General features: G+C 46.4%; 2 protein-coding genes and 1 long non-coding RNA gene across 3 annotated transcripts; all 3 read left to right on the forward strand.

Annotated features, from left to right (window-relative positions):
* The first annotated feature begins 6773 nt into the window (after nt 1-6773).
* LOC119329016 (receptor-like protein 52) lies at nt 6774-8438 on the forward strand. Its single transcript, XM_037602002.1, has one exon. It carries the CDS (start codon nt 6774-6776, stop codon nt 8337-8339), a length of 1566 nt encoding a protein of 521 aa, XP_037457899.1. The 3' UTR covers nt 8340-8438.
* Nucleotides 8439-10603: 2165 nt separating this feature from the next.
* On the forward strand, nt 10604-14029 carry LOC119332835. The gene is made up of 3 exons (XM_037605964.1): nt 10604-10817; nt 12805-13335; nt 13594-14029. Exons 1-3 carry the CDS (start codon nt 10604-10606, stop codon nt 13605-13607), a joined length of 759 nt encoding a protein of 252 aa, XP_037461861.1. The 3' UTR covers nt 13608-14029.
* A 1934-nt stretch (nt 14030-15963) lies between these two features.
* LOC119329910 lies at nt 15964-18594 on the forward strand. The gene is made up of 2 exons (XR_005159827.1): nt 15964-18120; nt 18224-18594. It is a non-coding gene; the product is annotated as an uncharacterized LOC119329910 (long non-coding RNA).
* Nucleotides 18595-22106: the final 3512 nt, after the last annotated feature.

The following is a 22106-nucleotide window of genomic DNA, read 5'->3' on the forward strand; positions in this document are numbered from 1 at the left end:
GCGCGACGCGGGGAGGCGACGGCGTCGGGGTGGCGCGGAGAGACCGCGACGGTGCGGGGTGGCGCGCGGCAACAGCGTCGGGGTGGCGCGGGGTGGCGACGGCGTCGGGGCGGCGCGGGATGGCGTCGGAGGCAGGGCGACGACGGCGAAGGCGAGGCACAGAGGGGCAGCCTGGCTGCGTCGTCGGGGCGGGATCGAAGAACTGAACGAAATTTTTCACAAGTCTTGCTTATATAGACGGCGCATTGGTCCCGGTTTGTGGCAGCCTTTGGTCCCGCTTGCTGGCACCAACCGGGACTAAAGGGGGGCATTAGTCTTGGTTTGTGCCACGAACCGGGACCAAAGGCCTTGTGCTGCCCCGCGCTCAAATGTTTAGTCCCACCTTGCTAGTTGAGAGGGAGCCGTACCTGTTTATAAGGTGCGGTGCGCCTTCCCTCTCGAGCTCCTCTCTAAAGCAGGCTTTCGGGCCTAATCGTGCAATGTGTGCCTGTGGGCCTACTGGGCCTCCCGCGGGCCTGAATCCTGGCCCATGGTAGGATTTCTAGTCGTATTCAGGCCGTGGGTGCCCAGTAGATGGCACTTTTTATATTTTTTTTGTTTCTACTTACAACAAAATACTTATTGTTGCTATATTTAATTTTTTTCTAGTTTTTTTTGTTTTATTTTCTGCATTATTTATTTTCTTTTGTTTTTTGCTTTATTTTTTTAATTCTTTGTTGCTTTATTTATTTTATTTTGTTTCTACTTACAACAAAATACTTATTGTTGCTATTTTTATTTTTTTTCCAATTTTTTTGTTTTTTTCTGTATTATTTATTTTCTTTTGTTTTTTGCTTTATTTTTAATTCTTTTTGCTTTTAGGTCAGCAAAATTATAAACTTTCTGTTAGTGCCATTAGTTTTAGAAAAATTATAAACTTTCTGGTAGTGCTATTAGTTTTCAAATTTAAATAGTTAAAATTTGAACATAGATGCACCTATAGAGAGAATTCGACCTAAATTCATAGTTTTCAAATGAACTCTGAAAAAGCTGGCATAGCATACTCGTGTGTTACAAATTTGGCATGGTATCATCATAATAGTTGCGGGAGAAACTCTTCACTTTTTCTTCGCTTGTGTCATTTGCTTATTGCGCCGTAACCATGAATAATCTTCATCGTTTATCAGGATGCTTGGGTCAGCCTTAACATTGAAGGAAGGAATTTCATGAAACTTTTCATAATCTTCAGACATGTCTGTCTTGCCCTCCACTCCCAGGATGTCCCTTTTTCCTGAAAGAACTATGTGGCTCTTTGGCTCATCGTATGATGTATTCGTTTCCTTATCTTTTCTTTTTCTCGGTCTGGTAGACCTCTCCTTCACATAGATAACCTATGCCACATCATTGGCTAGGACGAACGGTTCGTCAGTGTACCCAAGATTTTTCAGATCGACTGTTGTCATTCCGTACTGTGGGTCTACATGTACCCCGCCTCCTGACAGATTGACCCATTTGCACTTAAACAAAGGGACCTTAAAATCTTGTCTGTAGTCAAGTTCCCATATGTCCACTATGTAACCATAATATGTGTCCTTTCCCTTCTCGGTTGTTGCATCAAAGCGGACACCGCTGTTTTGGTTGGTGCTCTTTTGATCTTGGTCAATCGTGTAAAATGTATTCCCATTTATCTCGTATCCTTTGTAAATCAATACAGTCATACATGGTCCCTTGGACAACAAGTACAACTCATGACAAATAGTGTTGTCACCTCTGAGACATGCTTCCAACCAACTGCTGAAAGTCCTAATGTGTTCACATGTAATCTAGTCGTCGCACTGCTCCGGGTGTTTGGAGCGTAGACTGTTCTTGTGTTCATCGACATACGGGGTCACCAAGGTAGAGTTCTGTAGAACTGTGTAGTGTGCTTGAGACCAAGAATGCCCGTCCCTGCATATTATTGAGTCCGCTCCTAGTGTGCCTTTTCTAGCCAGTCTCCCCTCATACCGCGATTTAGGGAGACCTATCTTCTTAAGGCCAGGAATGAAGTCAACACAAAACCCGATGACATCCTCTGTTTGATGGCCCATGGAGATGCTTCCTTCTGGCCTAGCGCGGTTACAGACATATTTCTTTAGGACTCCCATGAACCTCTCAAAGGGGGACATATTTTGTAGAAATACGGGCCCCAGAATGACAATCTCGTCGACTAGATGAACTAGGACATGCGTCATGATATTGAAGAAGGATGGTGGGAACACCAGCTCGAAACTTACAAGACATTGCACCACATCACTCCTTAGCCTTGATACGATTTGTGGATCGATCACCTTCTGAGAGATTGCATTGAGGAATGCGCATAGCTTCACAATGGCTAATCGGAGTTTTTCGGTAGAACCCCCTCAATGCAACCGGAAGCAGTTGCGTCATAATCACGTGGAAGTCATGAGACTTTAGGTTCTGAAACTTTTTCTCTGAGATATTTATTATTCCCTTTATATTCGACGAGAAGCCAGTCGGGACCTTCATACTGAGCAGGCATTCAAAGAAGATTTCTTTCTCTTCTTTCGTAAGAGCGTAGCTGGCAGGACCTTCATACTGCTTCGGAGGCATGCCGTCTTTTTCGTGCAAACGTTGCAGGTCCTCCCATGCCTCAGGTGTATCTTTTGTCTTTCCATACACGCCCAAGAAGCCTAGCAGGTTCACGCAAAGGTTCTTCATCACGTGCATCACGTCGATTGAAGAGCGGACCTCTAGGTCTTTCTAGTAGGGTAGGTCCCAAAATATAGATTTCTTCTTCCACATGGGTGCGTGTCCCTCAGCGTCATTCGGAACAGCTAGCGTGCCGGGACCCTTTCCAAAGATTACGTGTAAATCATTGACCATAGCAAGTACGTGATCACCGGTACGCATGGCGGGCTTCTTCCGGTGATCTGCCTCGCCTTTGAAATGCTTGCCTTTCTTTCGACATTGATGGTTGGTCTAAACAGTGTGTGCATGCGTGGTATCCTTTGTTTGTCTGTCCTGAAAGGTTACTGAGAGCGGGCCAATCGTTGATGGTCACGAACATCAACGCCTTTAGGTTAAATTCCTCTTGTCTGTGCTCATCCCACGTACGTACACCATTTCCATTCCACAGCTGTAAAAGTTCTTCAACTAATGGCCTTAGGTACACATCAATGTCGTTGCCGGGTTGCTTAGGGCCTTGGATGAGAACTGGCAACATAATCAACTTCCGCTTCATGCACATCCAAGGAGGAAGGTTATACATACATAGAGTCACAGGCCAGGTGTTGTGATTGCTGCTCTACTCCCCGAAAGAATTAATGCCATCCGCGCTTAAAGCAAACCATACGTTCCTTGGGTCCTTTGAAAACTCATCCCAGTACTTTCTCACGATTTTTCTCCACTGCGACCCGTCAGTGGGTGCTCTCAACTTCCCATCTTTCTTACGGTCCTCACTGTGCCATCGCATCGACTTGGCATGCTTTTCGTTTCTGAATAGACGTTTCAACCGTGGTATTATAGGAGCATACCACATCACCTTGCAGGAACCCTCTTCCTGTGGGGCTCGCCGTGAACATCACCAGGGTCATCTCGTCTGATCTTATACCGCAATGCACCGCATACCGGGCATGCGTTCAGATCCTTGTATGCACCGCGGTATAGGATGCAGTCATTAGGACATGCATGTATCTTCTCCACCTCCAATCCTAGAGGGCATACAATCTTCTATTCTACGTATGTACTGTCGGGCAATTCGTTATCCTTTGGAAGCTTCTTCTTCAATATTTTCAGTAGCTTCTCAAATCCTTTGTCAGGCACAACATTCTCTGCCTTCCACTGCAGCAATTCCAGTACGGTACCGAGCTTTGTGTTGCCATCTTCGCAATTGGGGTACAACCCTTTTTTGTGATCCTCCAACATGTGATCGAACTTCAACTTTTTCTTTTGACTTTCGCATTGCGTCCTTGCATCGACAATGACCCGGCGGAGATCATCATCATCAGGCACATCGCCTGGTTCCTCTTGATCTTCAGCAGCTTCACCCGTTGCAGCATCATTGGGCACATCGTCTGGTTCTTCTTGATCTTCGCCAGCTCCCCCCGTTGCAGCATCACTGTATTCAGGGGGCACATAGTTGTCATCGTACTCTTCTTCTTCGCCGTCTTCCATCATAACCCCTATTTCTCCGTGCCTTGTCCAAACATTATAGTATGGCATGAAACCATTGTAAAGCAGGTGGGTGTGAAGGATTTTTCGGTCAGAGTAAGACTTCGTATTCCCACAATTAGGGCATGGACAACACATAAAACCATTCTGCTTGTTTGCCTCAGCCGCACCGAGAAACTCATGCACGCCCTTAATGTACTCGGAGGTGTGTCTGTCACCGTACATCCATTGCCGGTTCATCTGCGTGCATTATATATAATTAAGTGTCCAAATTAATAGAAGTTCATCATCACATTAAAACCAAAGTACATACATAGTTCTCATCTAACAACATATAGCTCTCCAGAGCATCTAATTAATTAAACATACATTGAAACTATGTAAAACATTTAAATGCGAAAACAAAGGCGATCATAATCGCAACCAAGGTAACAATTGATCCAACGGCATAATGATACCAAGCCTCGGTATGAATGGCATATTTTCTAATCTTTCTAATCTTCAAGCGCATTGCATCCATCTTGATCTTGTGATCATCGACGACATCCGCAACATGCAACTCCAATATCATCTTCTCCTCCTCAATTTTTTTTTATTTTTTCCTTCAAGAAATTCTTTTCTTCTTCAACTAAATTTAACCTCTCGACAATAGGGTCGGTTGGAATTTCCGGTTCACATACATCCTAGATAAATAAAATCTATGTCACGTTGGTCCGCATAATTTTCATAAACAATAAATGAACCAATAGTTATAAAGATAATATATATACCACATCCAAATCATAGACAGGACGAGGGTCGACGGGGGCGGATACCAAAACCATCGCACTATATAAGATGCAATAATAAAAGTAAGAAAATGATACAAGTATCTATCTAAACATACAAGTAAGAATATTTTTCCTTTCAGAAAGAAGATAAGAATAAGAGGCTCACCACGGTGGTGTCGGTGATGAGATCGGCGTGGGTGATCGACGGCGGTGAAGACGGGGGTGGGGCGTGACGGACCGCTAAATCTAGACAAATCTCGAGGAAAATGGAGCTTTGAGGTCGAGCTTCAAGAGGAGAAAGCTTAACTAGTGTGGCTCGGGCATCTCATCGAACACCTCATGTGCATAGGAGGTGAGCTAGAGCACCGCAAACCCCTCCCCTCGCCGGCCAGAGAAAAACAGAGCACTGGAGTGCTCTGCTCGCGGGCGAGGGTATATATAGGCACCTCATTGGTCCCGGTTCGTGGCATGAACCGGGACTAAAGGGCAGCCTTTGGTCCCGGTTCAGGCCACCAACCAGGACCAATGGTGGTGGGCCAGGAGCCAGGCCCATTGGTCCCGGTTTGTCCCACCAACCGGGACCAAAAGGTCCATACGAACCGGGACCAATGGCCCACGTGGCCCGGCCGGCCCCCTGGGCTCACGAACCGGGTCCAATGCCCCCATTGGTCCCGGTTCTGGACTGAACTGGGACTAATGGGCTGACCCGGCCTGGACCATTGCCCCCTTTTCTACTAGTGTAGGGAGGACTCGGCCGTGGACCGTGGCCGTTCTTTTTTAAGGCTGGCAAGTGTGCCGGCCGCTGGCTTTGTTGCCGGCGAGAAAACTTGAGGGATTGTTCATTTTGAAGGCTGGCAACTGTGCCGGCAGCTGGCTTTGTTGCCGGCATGAAAACTCGTGGGAGGGGGGGGGGTTGATCATTCTGTAGCTTGGCATATGTATGCCAGCCGCTGGTGCTTTGCCAGGCATGAACTACGACCGCGGTGTTTAATTTCATTTGTAAACAATTTCAGGCGGCCGGACAAGATGCGTCTGCGCGTTGGGTGCACGACCAGCGCATTCAGGAAACAGGAAATGGGCCGGACGCCACCTCATTGACCTACCCAAACGGATAAAATGAACGTCCGTTTGAGATCGTGCGTTGAAGTTGGCCTTATCGGCAAGGTACCAGAGTCTGCGTGCGACCTGCCCAGCCACACAAATGGAACCATTGTTCTCAAATATTTATATTGGCCGGAAAATACAAATGGAACCGCAGAAACTTGTTGTTACCTACAATATGACATGCGATAGGTCCCATCATCATAGCCATGGAGAAAAGAAGGTGAGAAAGAGGATGAACAGGAGAAAAATACTAACATCATGCTAATTTTCATTACGGAAGACTAATATATGGATGGAAACGGTTAATCTCACAAATGAATTTTTGACATAATAACAATTTTTAGGGGTATTTTCTTTTACATAATCACTGAATATTCATATTATGAACATACACAAAAACTAGCCCGTGTGCGGGCTGACAGCGGAACACTAATAGAGCTACCTACGCAGCACATTAATCTAGTAGTGCCATGACACTTGCAACTATAATAAGTCTCTACAGTTGAAAACATATAGACTCCACTAATCAAGATTACTACTCCCACTAACAACCCTTTACTGACAAGTGTGAATGAACTGGCATATATCGGCTCCGCGACCGCGACGACCGGCGACCGGGCCACGACTGTTGTTGAGTCTTCTAGGGGAGCTCGTACCTTTCCACGCGTATATTAGCCCAGCTAGCTAGCTCTGCGCGCTCCACTCACCGAAGCTCAGTGGGTAGTAACAAACTACCGATAAATTAAGATAATGGCGAGCAGATATCGCTTCCACCTTCTACTACTCCTGGGCGTCTTCCTGCTGGCCGAGGGCGGCAAATCGAGCTCGCAGCTCACCTCCGGCGACCAAGCCACCCTCCTAGCTATCAAGAAACAGTGGGGAAACCCTCGTCAGCTTGTGTCGTGGGACCCCGTCGCCAACGCCGACCATTGCAACTGGACCGGCGTGATCTGCGGCGGGGGACGCTCCGGGGGTGTGACGGGGATATTCTTGCCGAAGCTGAACATCGCCGGCAAGGTACCGGAGTCTCTGTGCGACCTGCTGAGCCTCAGCCACCTAGACCTCTCGTACAACAACCTCATCGGCGAGTTTCCCGGTGCCGCGCTCTACGAATGCTCCCAGCTCCGCTTCCTCGACCTCTCCAACAACGCCTTCCACGGTGTCCTCCCGAATGACATCAGCCGCCTGTCACCGGCCATGGAGCACCTCAACCTGTCGACAAATTACTTCGGTGGCGCCGTGCCGGCCGCGGTGGCCGGGCTTCCGGCGCTGAGGTCGCTTCTTCTTGACACCAACCAGTTCACTGGAGCGTACCCAGCGGCCGAGATAAGCAAGCTCACCCGGCTCGAGCAGCTCACGCTTGCCTCGAACCAGTTCGCGCCAGCGCCTGCACCGCCAGAGTTCGCCGAGCTGACCAACCTGAGCTACCTATGGATGTCCAACATGAACATGACCGGTGAGATCCCGAAGGCGTACTCCAGCCTAGCGAAACTCACGCTGATCGCCTTGAACAATAATAACCTCACCGGCCAGATCCCAGAGTGGGTCTGGCAGCACCCAATGCTCGAGTGCGTGTACTTGTTCACCAATGGACTCGTGGGCAAACTACCGCGCAAAATCAGGTCGGTGAATTTGATAGAGCTTGATGTGTCGTCGAACCATCTCACAGGAGAAATACCGGAGGACTTCAGTAGCCTCAAGAACTTGAGCGTACTGTTCCTGTACACCAACCAGCTCACCGGCATCATTCCAGCAAGCATAGCGATGCTCCCAAATCTCAGGGACCTCAGGCTATTTGAAAACCGGCTCTCTGGTGAGCTCCCGCCAGAGCTCGGGAAGCACTCGCCACTTACAAACCTTGAGGTTTCAAGTAACAACCTGTCTGGCCCGCTCCCAGAATCACTTTGCGCCAACGGGATGCTCCAAGACATCGTGGTCTCCAACAACAGCATGTCTGGTGAGCTCCCGAAAAGCCTCGTGGACTGCGTCTTGCTGAACAACCTCATGATCTCCAGCAACAGCTTCCACGGCGAGTTCCCGGAGAAAATATGGTCATTACCAAAGTTGACGACGTTGGTGATAGAGAGCAATGGTTTCACCGGGGCTTTACCAGCCGAGCTATCTGAGAACATCTCTCAGATTGACATAGGGAACAACAAGTTCTCTGGCTTCCTCCCAACTTCGGGAACCGGGCTGCTGGTGTTCAAGGCGGCAAACAACCTGCTCTTTGGCGAGCTACCGGCCGACATGAGCAAGTTTGCCAACCTTACACGTTTGGTGTTGCGTGGCAACCAGCTAACTGGTTCCATACCATGAATCATACAACCACGAGTGAATTTGTTGCGGAAGCTCGGTACTCTCTACTTATGCACAATATGATTTGAGGTTCTTGAGGTGTAAGTAGTAATCGCATTGTTGAAGTTTAGGACAACATATTTGGTGTGTCGTGTCAAGCTAGGACACCTGGTTAGCAGGGTCGTGTCGTATTGGGTCAAATAGTGGGTGTGTTGGATGGGAACTTCGTGTACATTCCGATGTAAAACAAACAAGGAAATGTAGAGCCATGAGCTTTGCGGCTGAAGATCGTCTCTTGGTAAAATTAGGATCTTCCTTGTATGATTGTGATGTAAAGCTTGCAGGTCATCGCTGTGAGATCCAACATTTCCTTGTAACAAGGAGCAATGACACTATTTTGCAAAAAAAAAAGGAGCAATGACACTAGAGAAGCAAGAAGGAAGTATCCCTCCAACAATCCACTTAGGCTTGACCGCAACAGTTTCAGGATAAACCAGGTGATAAAGATGAGAGCCAGCATCAAGGACAAGGCCATCTGGCCGATTAGGGTGGCGATGAATACAAGATGGGGGTATTGGAAAGACCATCAAGCCCCAACGGGATTTAACAGGTTTGTTGAATGACGTTATGTAGCATATCTCCAAGAAAAAAAAATCAGCAAAGTAAGCTTAGGATGCAATTATGGTCTAGCATTAGGGCCATAGTTATGTTCACAAAGAAAATCTTCAAATCAGATGAATACCTGTGTGATCTTGAAGATGACAGGAGGGTGGATGTCAACAACGCTTTAAGGCTCCACATATAAATGTGAACAAAGTGGAGGTTGGGCCTGGTCCAGTCATCGGGAAGGAAGACAAGGGGCAATGCGACGCCACTGCCATTGATCAAGAAGTGAGTGGACTGGTCCATTTGACTTCCCGTATATGTTTGATTGTACTATCATTTTCTTCAAAATTACGTGATATACACAAAAGTTCATTTTTAGTGTGTCGACTTGGTTTTCTTTTTCTAACTGAGGTTAACTCGAATTTCTCCTTAAAAAGAACGGTAATCTTATCTGACTAACGTTCCCCAGGAACCTCCCCCGTTCCCTTGCCATGTAATGTCCCGGCGAATGTTCGCTACATATGCGCGTCCAAAAATAAAATCACACTCCTATGTTATAGGAGCTCATTGGGTTTCATGTTGTCAACAACCACTAATGGCAAGGATTTGGATTTCGTTTTGCTAATTTTACTGCCCTTGAACGAAAGGGGCGAAATTCGTTTTTCCGAACTTTTTTGGAAAATTTCAGACGAAAAGTACAATCCAAATTTTGAATCTTTGGATGAAAAGTGAATGAAATTGTCCCAAAAATTGTAATCCTTTAACAAATGAAATAAAGAAGAATCAAAGAGGAATACCAACGATCCATTGATTAACTATCCATCCACGAATCCCAAATAGTTCAACTACCGGGATCCCACACTACTTGCTCGTCGAATCAATCGGGCCACCCAACCACGTTCACCTGAGTGACTGCATTGTGTCCTGTTCTAGCCAGCCGGACAAGCGTGTCCGCTCCCCAAACAACCGTGTATGAGAGCGACACTCCTTGCTGCATCGTGTTGCCGCACGCATGTGGACACCGTCAACCAGGACAATGCAGTCGCCGCTGAGAGGCGGTGGGGAACCTGTTATTGTTTCTAGGGTTTCTAGCTCAGTTCAAGCCTCTTATAGCAGAAATTCCTATTGGACACATTCTGCGTTAAAATGTCGTGCCGCCGCATACGCGATCGGCTAGATTGATTAAGATGGGCCAGCCCATTTAGAAGATAGTCGTGCGTTCCACCGATCCTGGTTTTGGGAACCTTCTGGAAGGTTCCAGCCGGTTTCTTCTAGTTTTGGGAACCTTCTAGAAGGTTCTTGGTTTATCTCTGTTTCTGTTTTATTTATTTTCATCTTTATTTTCTTTTTCGTTTTTGCCTAGCCTCCCTCTTTATACTTGAATTTGGAGCATAACATAACAACTATAACAATGTTAACTTTTGGCTCCGTAGTGCTTAACCTATCATATATAACTAGCTTAACAATAACATAATTACATTGTCCACTTTTCAATTAGGGAATACCCAAGGATTATGCTCTCAGTCACTTTCCATGTGAAGATGCAAGTATCACGCTCCAGCAACCATGGAAGAACAATATATGCAAGTTCCGATATTCACCTATCAGGGATGAAAGAAGATAACAGTTCATAATTAACTTGACAGCTTTCGGGTTCTTTACTAAAGAACTCGAAAACCATGAAGTTATGCATGACTCTCTTCTTTCATCTGAGCAACCTCAGAGTAGATTATAAGTACTCTATTAGGGTCGACTCCGCGGTCAAGGAGAAGCGCGTCAGTGAGGACCCTTTGGTGGCGCTCATTCAGGAGAACCCTCAGCTGATCCAACTAAAGTATTTTATGGATCTGGCCAGGAAGAATCCACCAACTAAGGAGAGAGAGGGCCCACCATGTAAGGAGAGTGACAACCCGTTGGCATTGGGTCCACCGACCATCATTCCCGACGACAATTGGTCCTCCACTGTGGGGATGTCCCCACATGCTCCGACTCCACGATCACTGGTTTACCCGACTACACCTCTGAGTAGTCCACCTACATAGTTTGACATTGATTTAGTGATATAGTTCATGTAGCTACTGATGTGGACTTGGATTAGCACTTTGCTTTTCAGTATATGAGTGATGAATGCTTATGTGGCTTGTGTATCATGTGTTATTTTTAACTTGCATTCCTTCTTGAATTTTTTTCACTTTCTTTGTAGATGAAATGGTATGCGATGTACAGAGGTAGGTGTCCAGGAGTGTACGATTCATGGTCCACATGCAATGAATAAGTGCTTCATTAGAAAGGCAGCTCCTACGATTCGTTCAATAGTAGAGAGGAGACAGAGAATCATTACAATCAGTATGTGCTCAATCAGAAGAGAAATCATGTATTAGGATATGGTGTAGGCCAGCATATCGGGTTGAGTGTATTAAAGAACTTGATAATCCTCTTACAGTTTGTCCTAATGGCGGTGTTGCTTTCATCATGTGGTCATGTGTAGACATGCATTCACCACTTTGTTGTTTATTGAGAAGGCACTTGTGCTAAATAACTACTTTGTGACTTCATATGAAGCTTGTGTGAACCATATATTATGCCTTCGTGAGTTTGTTGTTATGTGTATGATCCTTATATGGTATACAAAGTTCTCTAAGTGGATATTCTTGATATATCTGTTTTTACTGCTGGGTTACATGAAAAAGAGGCAGAAACAATGTTGATAGTGTATCTTTCCTGAGAGCCACACTCGGGAAAACAACCTTTTCCAAGAATGACGCTCAGCAGAAGGGACACGTGGCATGCATTGGCAGTTTGGTTGTGATTTTGCCGAGTGCCGATAAAGGTACTCGGTGAAGGAGAGTTGTTGGAGCTGCTTGTGTCAGTTAAGCCGAGCGTAGGCACTCAGCAATGTGCACGAGTTTGCCGAGTGGCAGCTCTCGGGAAAGACCTGACCGGACCAGCGTCCATGAAGTCACATTGTTTTTACCAAGGCACACTATTTGGCTCTCGTAAAACTCTTTGCCGAGTGCCCAACAGTTGGTTCTCGACAAAGTTCTGTTTGCCTGAGAGGTGTACGCTAGGTGCTCTTTGCCGAGAACAATTCTCGGCAAATACTTTGCTGAGTTTATTTGGCCATTTACCAAGTATTTTTTGACACTCGGCATAGGGTGAAATTCCAGTAGTGTGCATGGTATTGGAAACAAGGTTTTGGATTCCGAATGGGACATTTTTCTCGAGGGTGGGCGATAAACTCGGTTACCACGGTAACCACGAAATTCCAAAAAAAAATCGAGTGAAATTTGAAATCAAAATTTTAAGACACGAATACATAAGCCTTGAGCAGAAAATGTTGTCTACACTAGTGCTAGCGCAGCGGTAAGAGGTCTTCTCCAATGGCGCGCACAAGCAGGTCGCGAGTTCGACCCTCGCAAGCTCATATCTGTGTAGAAATTACAGCTTCAAAAATCAAAAAAGCAAAAAGCAAAAAGTGCTGCTGACCGGAAACGCGGTTACCGGGCGGTAACCGAATTTACGCCAAGTACCCAAAATCTTGATTGGAAAGACTATCTTCGACCAAAAAAAAAACCATGCAAATCCCATGAAACATCATCCCCTTGTTAGAGTCTGAACCGAAATGGAGTCTCCTCAGCGCTTTGGATTTTCAGCCGTCGGATCTGTTTTACCAGTCGCTGCTGACCGTTGGATCTTGGGCTCGGTCGCTGTGGGCCGTCGGATCTTTACCCGGTCGTCTCCGACCGTCCGATATTTTCGCTATGAGCCGTGTCCCGCCCGGTCGTGCCACCGCGCGTAATTACGCTGCCCCGCCGAGGGCATTCTCGTCATTTCGCGTAAAGTGGTATAAAAGCCGACTGCTCCTGTGTTGGAGACCTAGCCGCCTCCTCCCTCCCGCACCCACGCCTCCGCCGCGCCCAGCTCCTCCTCTATGCCGCCTCCTCCCATTCCCTAACCCTATCTGCTCCCCGCGCCACGGCCTCCTCCTTCGCCCAGCCCGCCGGATCCCCGCCGTCGTCATCGCGTCCACACGGGAGGTGCTCTGCCTCTTCCTCCCTCCTGGTTTCGGGCTGGGCATCACCTTCATCGCCGGCGTGGCTCCGGTGGACTCTGGCGGGATCCTCTCCGTCTTCTCCCTCGCCCCACGCGCGGTTCTGCTTCTCGCTGGCCACCGGGTGCAGCCTTGCAGGGGCGCATCGGGCTGGGCTCGCGCCGCACAGCCGTGAGGAACATAGAAGAGCACACCACCGGGCCGCACAGCAGGCAAGGAAGGAGCGCCGCCGCGGAATGGGTAGGTCAACGCCGCAGATTGGGGAGGAGCGCCGTCGCCGCCTGGACCAAGCTCCCTGCTGCACCGACCAAGGATGCTCGATTCCGGCCGCCTGCAGCACATCAGGCCATCCGCTAACAGGTCCCTTATCTTGTTCCTCGATTAGTTTGTTGTTCTGACCACCTGCAATACAAACCAAACTGAACTGATATGTGAGCCTGCAGTACAAACCAAACTGAACTCATCTTCTTTCTCTGAATATGTATGCCATGGTTTGACCTTTAGATATAGCAGTTCTGAAATTAGATATTGTTCTGAAAATCAGATATTGTTGAATTTAAGAGAAGCTACAGCAATCAATTGTAGCTAACTGGTTGTATGGATTCACATGGTTTCCAGAACTCTTTTCATAGCTAGCTGATCACTTGGTGGAGGACAATATGTGCACTACTATTCTTGATCAAGTCACTTTTCTATAATGTTTGAGCTCACCAATGGTGATGTAGTCAACATATATCTCTTCTGCTCCTGTCAGCTAACCCGTTCATGCCGAGGGCTTATGTATGGGTGATCATTCTTTTCACTTTCTCTGAATCTCCTACCTTTTGTGAACCAAAAGATCTTATAGGGAGCTGGTAAAAAAATAATATATTAAATTTGTTTTAGTACTTTTTTTAGTGCTGAAAATTTATGCCTTGATTTGCCATTGTATAGTGACTGTTCAGAAAATGTATAGTGACTGTTCAGAAAATGTATGCCTTGATTTGCCATTGTATAGTGACGGTGCATGATATGTTGTATTGTTCATTTACAAACTAATTACTATATTTTTCATTGGCAGCAACAAAAGGAAAAGGATGGTGTGCAACAAAAGAAAAAAAGATGATGTGGAGCCTCAAGTACAAGTGAAGAAGTTATATTTGCGGATATGTCAGCATGGCGTTAGGCTACTACCTGTGACTGTTTTACCTTGATTTGCCAGGCATCCCAGGAGATGGGAGTTGCTTATTTTGCTCTGTGGTACATACAACATGCGTCCTCTCGGGGAAACCTATACCTAATGAAAATCTTAAATGAAAGCTAGCTGATGAATTCAGGAAGCAGCTATACAAATCCATCATTGTACATGCCGCTGATGAATCTGTCACTAGACGGGAAGAGACTTAATGGTTAGTTGATGAACATTGTTGTTGTTATGTTTGCTCTTCTGGTTTTAAAATGTAAATGTGGCGTGGATAATTATTATCGATATGTTTTGAACTGTTGTGTTTCATTGCATCCATAATTGACAGGTTTGTTGAGGGCGATTTCACGCATACATTTCCAGATTAGGCGCCCACATGTGTATGGTGGTGAGCCTGAATTATTCATGGCTTCACATGTTCTCCAGTAAGTAATTGGACTTGTTATGCATTCTTCTTCATGGATACCAAGGGTGGCTGGCCAACAATAACTCTTTTAAGCTTATTACATGAAGTGCTCTCATTTGGGTTCAGTATCTGCATATATGAACATAATGACTATTATCCCAAGTTGATAGGCATGGACAGAAAAAGAGCTAAGCTCTATGTGCTGAAACAGAGGCAGAGCAACAACTATGGCACCCCTGGAAATATTACACCGATTGATTCCTATTGTGTTGCTGCCTGCATACTTTCTTTGTTAGAGGTTGCTTGATCCGATGGAAGAGGGAGCACGATTTGGTTGGGACTGTGTAATTTAGCCTATTCTTGGTGGCAACTAATTAGGCATAAATACTGTGAATCAATAAACACACTCAACTTTTTTCCATTTTTATTTGTGACAAATACTGTGCTTAGCGATACACTAATTCAGAATATTCATATATTGTTTTCTTTGTCATTTGCAGTTTACATAAATGTTGTAGTTCCATCATTATGAAAGTACTGCTTCATAACCAGATGTCCGTGCCCTGGTCCACGCGACGATGCTGAACCTGGAGTAAGGTGTGTGCACCATGCTCGAGGACAACATCAGTGATGTCGGGAAGGAGGAGAGGCTTGAGGCGGGCATGCACATGTGCGCTGGCATCTCAAGGTGGAGGAGCGCTCAGGTGATCACCCCGTCGTACGTGGTGGGGTTCATGCAGGAGAGGGATCTTGCCGTGGTAAGCTTTGTTCGGGAGAAGCTGTTGTCTGGGGTGCTCACCAAGACATTCCTCATGATGATGGACTACAACTGCGGTAGGATCTGAAGTCTATTTGTACTCTGTTGTTTTCCTGACACATTCATGTCTTGACTAGAATTTTCTCTTAACAGTAGTGTACAAAGGAATACTGTGTGGTTGTTAAATTGATATAGCTTATTAATTTAGTTACCTTTTTAGTTTTGCCAACATGTACAAGATTGGGTTACTGTAATTTTGTACGTTCCTTTTGTATTCAGAGAGTTTGAATTATGTTAAAATACTTCAAATAGGCGCTTTGCAACTAAGAGCTCCTAATAATTTAGAGTGAAGTCTTCTATCATGCGATGAACTTGGATGTAATTGTATTTCTTATTTTGCTCCATACCATTTTATTTCAGGCTTACATTGGCTGGGAGAATGACATGATGAGCAATCTTCTGTTGGGTGATTCACCTGAAACGCCAAAAAGAGATGAGTCTTTTGTGAGATGAATCTTCTGCTGGGTGATTCACCTGAAACGCCATTGAGCAGCAGAACACACACAAGAGGATCAAGCCCCAACCTAATGGACGCTGATCCTTCCTGCCACACCCCTGTGTCCCGTTCAACTGGTGAGATGTCACTGCTCACTCTCTTTATCTAAATTATTCCGCAAGTTGGTAGAACTTGCATGCCCATAAGTCCATAACATAGGTTTCTTTGAATATTATAACAAGATAAATTTAGAATATAGTCATGAGAACTTTGGTTCTATGTTGTCATTTGGTTTAGAACTATGTAGCTACAACATATATTTAATTCAGCGCAATATATGTTAGATCAGATAGCCGAATCCATGAGCTACAAACATTTGATTTTGCTCCCTGGTTCATTCAGTAGGTTTAGTTCGAAGAATAGTATTTTCTTTCTTTGATTACTGTATAGAGAAGAGTGTCTAAGAGACCCGCTTGCCGAGCGGAGTCCATCTGGGGAGGTTATTCCCTCTACTAAGTAATTTTATGCTCTATGCTTTCGAGGTCTGGCTCATAGGACAAGCTATAATATGGAAACGGAATGCTTTGCAAATGCAGAGTATCAGATACTGGTGTTCTATTGTTCTATTCATGACCCTACACATGATTACAAGTATGTTGGCTAACATGATAGATAGTACTACATGTACGTCCAATTTTCCTGCAATTGGTTTATTAGATAGCCTGAGTATTCACCAAATTGTTCTATACTTTATCTTTGTCTTCCCTGATTTTAATTAACCCCGTTGAGCTTGTTTATGACGTAGGCCGAGCCTTGTGTTGTGAGTATCCCAGGCCGAATGATGCTTGATCTCCTTTTAGAGGAGCTTGAGTTGCCGGCAGCCCGTTACGGTCGAAGGGACTATTTAAATAACACCATGAGTTTCACCATCATGTTCTGGACCTCTGTTCCAAGGGAAGAATGTCAATTACTAATTACTAAGTAAACAATCCATAGGATCTGCATCATGCAATGAAGGCAAAGCTCTGTATTTCCCATATTGGTGAACAGGGGAACTTAAGATCAAGTTAGTTTTATTGTGTTTCATAGATCTTCTGCATATCATATTCTCATGCTTAAGAAGGAATCTTGAATTTCCCAGAGGCTCAAAAGTTAAATAAAAACGATAGAGATCATGGTTAGAGGTTACTTTTTGTGTAGAAATAATAGGTTATATCTTCTGCTTTCTACCAGAAGAAATGATAAATCAAGGTGGATAATAACAGGTTATATCACAATAGTGATCAAAGGGAATAGATATACTTTTGCAAGTCATCCATGGAATTTTATCAGACAAATTTATTTTCTTCAGATGTGTAATCCTATTTTTCCGAGATATATGTATTTCTTCTTGCTCATTCTTTTGGGCTTAGGGGCAGTAGAATAATCAGAATATACCTGGAGTGTTTGTACCATCTGCATACACTTTAGCTCAAAATAATAATGTGCTTCCTGTTACTTGCTCTGTTTTGATAATGTACATACATCAGTTGTGATATATATAATTGGTAGCAGATAAACAATATTAGTTTTCCAGTGAATGATTTTAGATTCTTCCATGAAAGCATCTCCCCCCTTTTTTCGGTTTTTATTTCATGAAATGAGTTACGATGACTGTCGTGATATATTTCTTCTCTTAATATTTATTACCATGAACTAGAGTATCCAGTGTGTGTAGTTGTATACCACCTTTTTAGAAAAGAATCATAAATTGCTACTATACATTTATCAGGGTGTGTAGCATCAGATCTACACCTTGCAGAAAACAACTCAAGGAGTAATGCTAAAATATTTGTCACTTCTGGTTCAGTCCAGGGGTAAATTAAATATGTAAAGTTCGTCGTGCAATTTAGATTGTTAATTGGATTATATGCATGATGATATCTCTTCTATTTTTTTGGTCAAATACCTTGAGCCGAGGATATTATTATGACAGGCTTAGCATTAGTGCAGTGCGGAAGTAACTGTTCTTAGATTCTCATGCTAACAATAATATATTTTGATCGTTTTCTATGGTTGAGAAGATATATATGGTCAATGCAAGATTGAATTTATTTATTTGTGGATACTGGCAGCGCACATGTCGATGTTCGGCAGGGTATCGACATCTGCGGTTTCACCATCTCTGCACCATCCCGAGGTCTTGCATCTGCTTCTCCTTCTCGGCAGAAGATGGTAGTCGGTCAAATATCTGTAGCCCCTATGTGTGGTTGTTCAGCAGGGTATCGCCAACAACGATTTCCCCATCTCTGCATCATCTTGAGGTATATTTGAGCTCCCAAACCCATCCCTGATGTGATTACTAAATTTATTGTTTTGAATTTCACTAATTTCTTTCCATGGCTAATATGTGTTCAAATGCTCTAGATTATATGGTGGAAAGAGGAGGCATAGAGGGGGGGTGTAGTGGGAAGAAGAGAGGGTGAGAGAGGAGGAAGTGGAGACCCTGCCGGCGTATTGGTGAAAAACCACCTCCCTGACTTTCTACACCATGGGTTATCATCTAAAATTGATTTTTAGAGGAATCAGGACATGTTCTTTTTTCCTTTCCACAGTTTCTCATCTAAAATGGATTTTTAGAGGAATCAGGATCTGGTTCCTGGACCATTTGCTATGTACTGAATGTGTATGTACCAATGCAATGCTTCTGATAGAAATTTGATATATTAGATTGACAAACATAACTAAATTATACAATTTTTTTTATATTTGCAATGATTCAATGACTATATTACTGATTGGATATGACTTATGCCTGACAGCGATCCGACAGCATCGCTGTTGGGTGCGGCAAGCCGCACTTCCTACCTAGTAAAGAACAAAGTGGCTGGGCTGGTCCAGTGACCGGGATGAAGACGAGCTAGTGGAAAATCATGGCCATTAACTTGTCATGTACTCCCTTCGTCCGGAAATACTTGTTGGAAAAATGCATAAAAATGAATGTATTTAAAACTAAAATACATATAAATACATCAATTCCTCCGACGAGTATTTCCGGACAGAGGGAGTATATATTAGTTTGTTCCATTTTCATGAAAGGACTAATTGTCTGTGATTATTATTATTATTATTATTATTGCAGGGAGACTAATTATCTTTACTTGTGGGAGCATCCCATGTTCACTATATGTCTTAAACAAATGGATTATACCTTTTTTTACAATTCTTATTAAAATATCTTATTAATCATTTTAAAATATCTCAATACAAGTTTTACGAAAAAATACACAACCAGATCCCTTAGTTTAAGCAATATTCAATTTAATGTAAGAAAAATCAGTTTATGTGTAAATAATAGTATAAATTATAGAGAGAGATGGAATCGTCCCATCAATTCGCTCCTGCTCTGCTTTCTCCCTCTGCAGTTCTTCTCCGTCTTCATTCCACGACCTGTCAATAAATCGGAAATACGCGCTAGAAGGGTCACTTGAGGCCTCCGTTTGACTGGAGGAAAAATCGGCGGCGCGCGGGGGAAGTTTCGGTCACGCCAGGCCTCAAGATGTTTGATGAAATGGCTCAACGCATTGCCAGCTTTTCCCCCATGGATGGCCACAACAAGGCTCAAGGTCAGTAATCCTAATCCCTCCTCCAGCAAATATGTCATCCGTCAACAGATGAATTTTCTGTTAGACCTTTCAGCCTGAGCATTGATAGTTGTGGATGACACTAGGAGAGTTGGGACAATTTTCGTTGGTTTATTTCTCACACAATGCCATACCAACCCGAGGGGTTGGGGATACATATTTATAGGCTGCTAGCCAGCCAAGGCATATGCTAAGATGCTGCCAAGATGCCAGTCTAAGATGCTAGTCTAAGATGCTAGTCAAGAACAGAACTCTATCCTAACAGCCAGTCCTTGATGGTCCAGGACTTTATCCTCCTAACTGCCACAAGGACCATGTGCTGCAGCCCCACAAGGACCCTAGTACACAGACTTATCCATCATTCTCCCCCTAAGTCTTGTACGTCGTCTTGTGGGAGAGTTGAATCATCCCAATCCTGGAGCAAAGTTCGAGGAACTTGACCCTCCCAAGGGGCTTGGTGAGCAGGTCTGCGAGCTGATCCTTGGTGTTGATGTAGCTCGCCTCGATGCTCCCTTCTTCCACACAGCTGCGGATGAAGTGATACCTCAGTCGGATGTGCTTGCTCCGTTCATGGAACACGGGGTTCTTTGCCAGGGCCAGGGCGGACTTGCTGTCCACCAGGAGCTGCACCGTTCTGGTGTCTTGAACGAGAAGATCACCAAGCAGTCGAGCAAGCCAGAGCGCCTGAGTACAGGCGGTGGAGGCCGCTATGTACTCAGCCTCACAGCTGGACAGGGCCACCACCTGCTGCTTGACTGATTGCCAGCTCACGAGACACTTGCCGAGGAAGAGGAGGATCCCGCTCGTGCTCTTGCTGGTGTCGATGTCGCCGACGTGGTCGCTGTCGCTGTACCCGACGAAGTGTGCCGCCCCAGGACACCTAGGGTAGTGGAGGCCGTGGTCGAGGGTCCCTGCTATGTAGCGGACGATCCTCTTCACTGCCTGCTGGTGTTCCGACATTGGTCGCTCCATGAACCGACTGACATAGCCGACGGAGAATGCCAAGTCCGGCCGTGTGTGAGTGAGGTAGCGAAGGCTCCCCACAAGGCGTCGGTACTGCGTAGCATCCACTTCCTCCGTCGTGCTGTCGCGGCTCAGTTTCAGCCTCTTCTCCATCGGAGTGAGAGCTGGATGGCAGTCGGTGAGCCCAGCTAGCTCAACGATGCGCTTGGCGTAGGCGGACTGTCGAAGCGCGATCCCGGAGTGGTCCTGGTGCACCTCAATCCCTAGATAGAAGGATAGGAGCCCCAGGTCACTCATCTGGAACGTGGCCTTCATGTCTTCCTTGAACGCCGCCACCTCTGCACCTTTGGTGCCGGTGATCACCAGGTCGTCAACGTAGACGCCCACCAGCAGGGCATTTCCTCCACTCCCCCGTCGGTAGACGGCAACCTCATGCGGGCTCTGCTCGAAACCCATCTTCTTCAGCGTGGAGTCCAGCTTGGCGTTCCACGCCCTGGGTGCCTGCCGCAGGCCATAGAGAGCCTTGCGCAGGCGGAGCACCTTGCCCTCCTGGCCGGGAATCGTAAACCCAGGTGGCTGATGCACGTAGACTTCCTCCTTCAAGTCGCCGTTGAGGAATGCCGACTTAACGTCCATGTGGTGGACACGCCAGCCCTCCTGGGCAGCCAGCGCAAGGAGAAGTCGCACGGACTCCATCCGTGCCACGGGAGCGAAGGCGTCGTCGAAGTCGACTCCTTCCTGCTACAAGAAGCCTCGGGCCACCAGGCGAGCCTTGTGCTTGATGATGGCGCCGGCTCCATCCCTCTTCAGCTTGAACACCCACTTAAGGGTGATTGCGCGATGACCACGGGGGAGGTCAGCGAGCTCCCAGGTGCGGTTTTGCTCGACCGCATCCATCTCCAACTGCATCGCGGCGCGCCATGCCGCATCTCTCTCGGCCTCTGCAAAAGACCGTGGTTCGCCGTCCTCACACGCGAGTTGTAGCTGCGCCTCCAGGTCACGTGGCATCAGTCCCGGCACCGGCTGGTCGCCGAGTAGATCATCCATCGTGCGATACCGCTGCTGTTCGCCTCCATACCATGCGTCGACCCGCTCCTCGTCGTGAGTGAGCGGGGAAGCGAACTTCATCGGGTTGTGCTCTGCGTGAGCTGGTGCTGATGAAGACGAGCCCGGAGTGGCGACCACCAGGGCTGGAGTATGCGGCGTCGCCGGTTGTGGTGTCGTCGGTGTAGCAGGCGCCGGAGTCGATGTAGTTTTGGGGGCCGGGGTAGACGTGCCCGGTGAAGAGGAGCTGCTTGCTCCCCCAGCTTCCTTGAAGTGAGCGTACTCGACAATGAAGTCGCCATACGTCGGCGTCGAGCCGTCGTCCACCGCCTTGTCCCATTGCCACCCTCGCCCTTCGTTGAACACGACGTCTCGCGCTGTGCGCACACGTTGTGTCTTTGGGTCGAGGATGCGGTAGGCCTTTGAGCCCTCCGCGTAGCCGATGAAGACTCCCGGAGTGCTCCTGTCGTCGAGCTTGCCGATGTGGCCGAGCTCCTTGGCGAACGCAAGGCAGCCAAAGACCCGCAAATGAGAGACCGCCAGCTTCCGCCCATGCCAGGCCTCGTACGGAGTTCTGCCGTCGAGTGCCTTAGTAGGAGAGCGGTTGAGGATGTAGACGGCCGTTAGCACCGCCTCTCCCCAGAAGACAGCCGGCATCC

This window comes from Triticum dicoccoides, chromosome 7A (genome assembly GCF_002162155.2).
Source record: "Triticum dicoccoides isolate Atlit2015 ecotype Zavitan chromosome 7A, WEW_v2.0, whole genome shotgun sequence".
In the NCBI taxonomy this organism is placed as follows: Eukaryota; Viridiplantae; Streptophyta; class Magnoliopsida; order Poales; family Poaceae; genus Triticum; species Triticum dicoccoides.

Coding starts and splice junctions, on each gene's coding strand:
- LOC119329016 (XM_037602002.1), top strand. CDS start 6,774: ATGGCGAGCAGATATCGCTTCCACCTTCTACTACTCCTGGGCGTCTTC.
- LOC119332835 (XM_037605964.1), top strand. CDS start 10,604: ATGAAGTTATGCATGACTCTCTTCTTTCATCTGAGCAACCTCAGAGTA. Junction 10,818..12,804: donor GGAGAGAGAGGGCCCACCAT/GTAAGGAGAGTG, acceptor TTGGAGACCTAG/CCGCCTCCTCCCTCCCGCAC.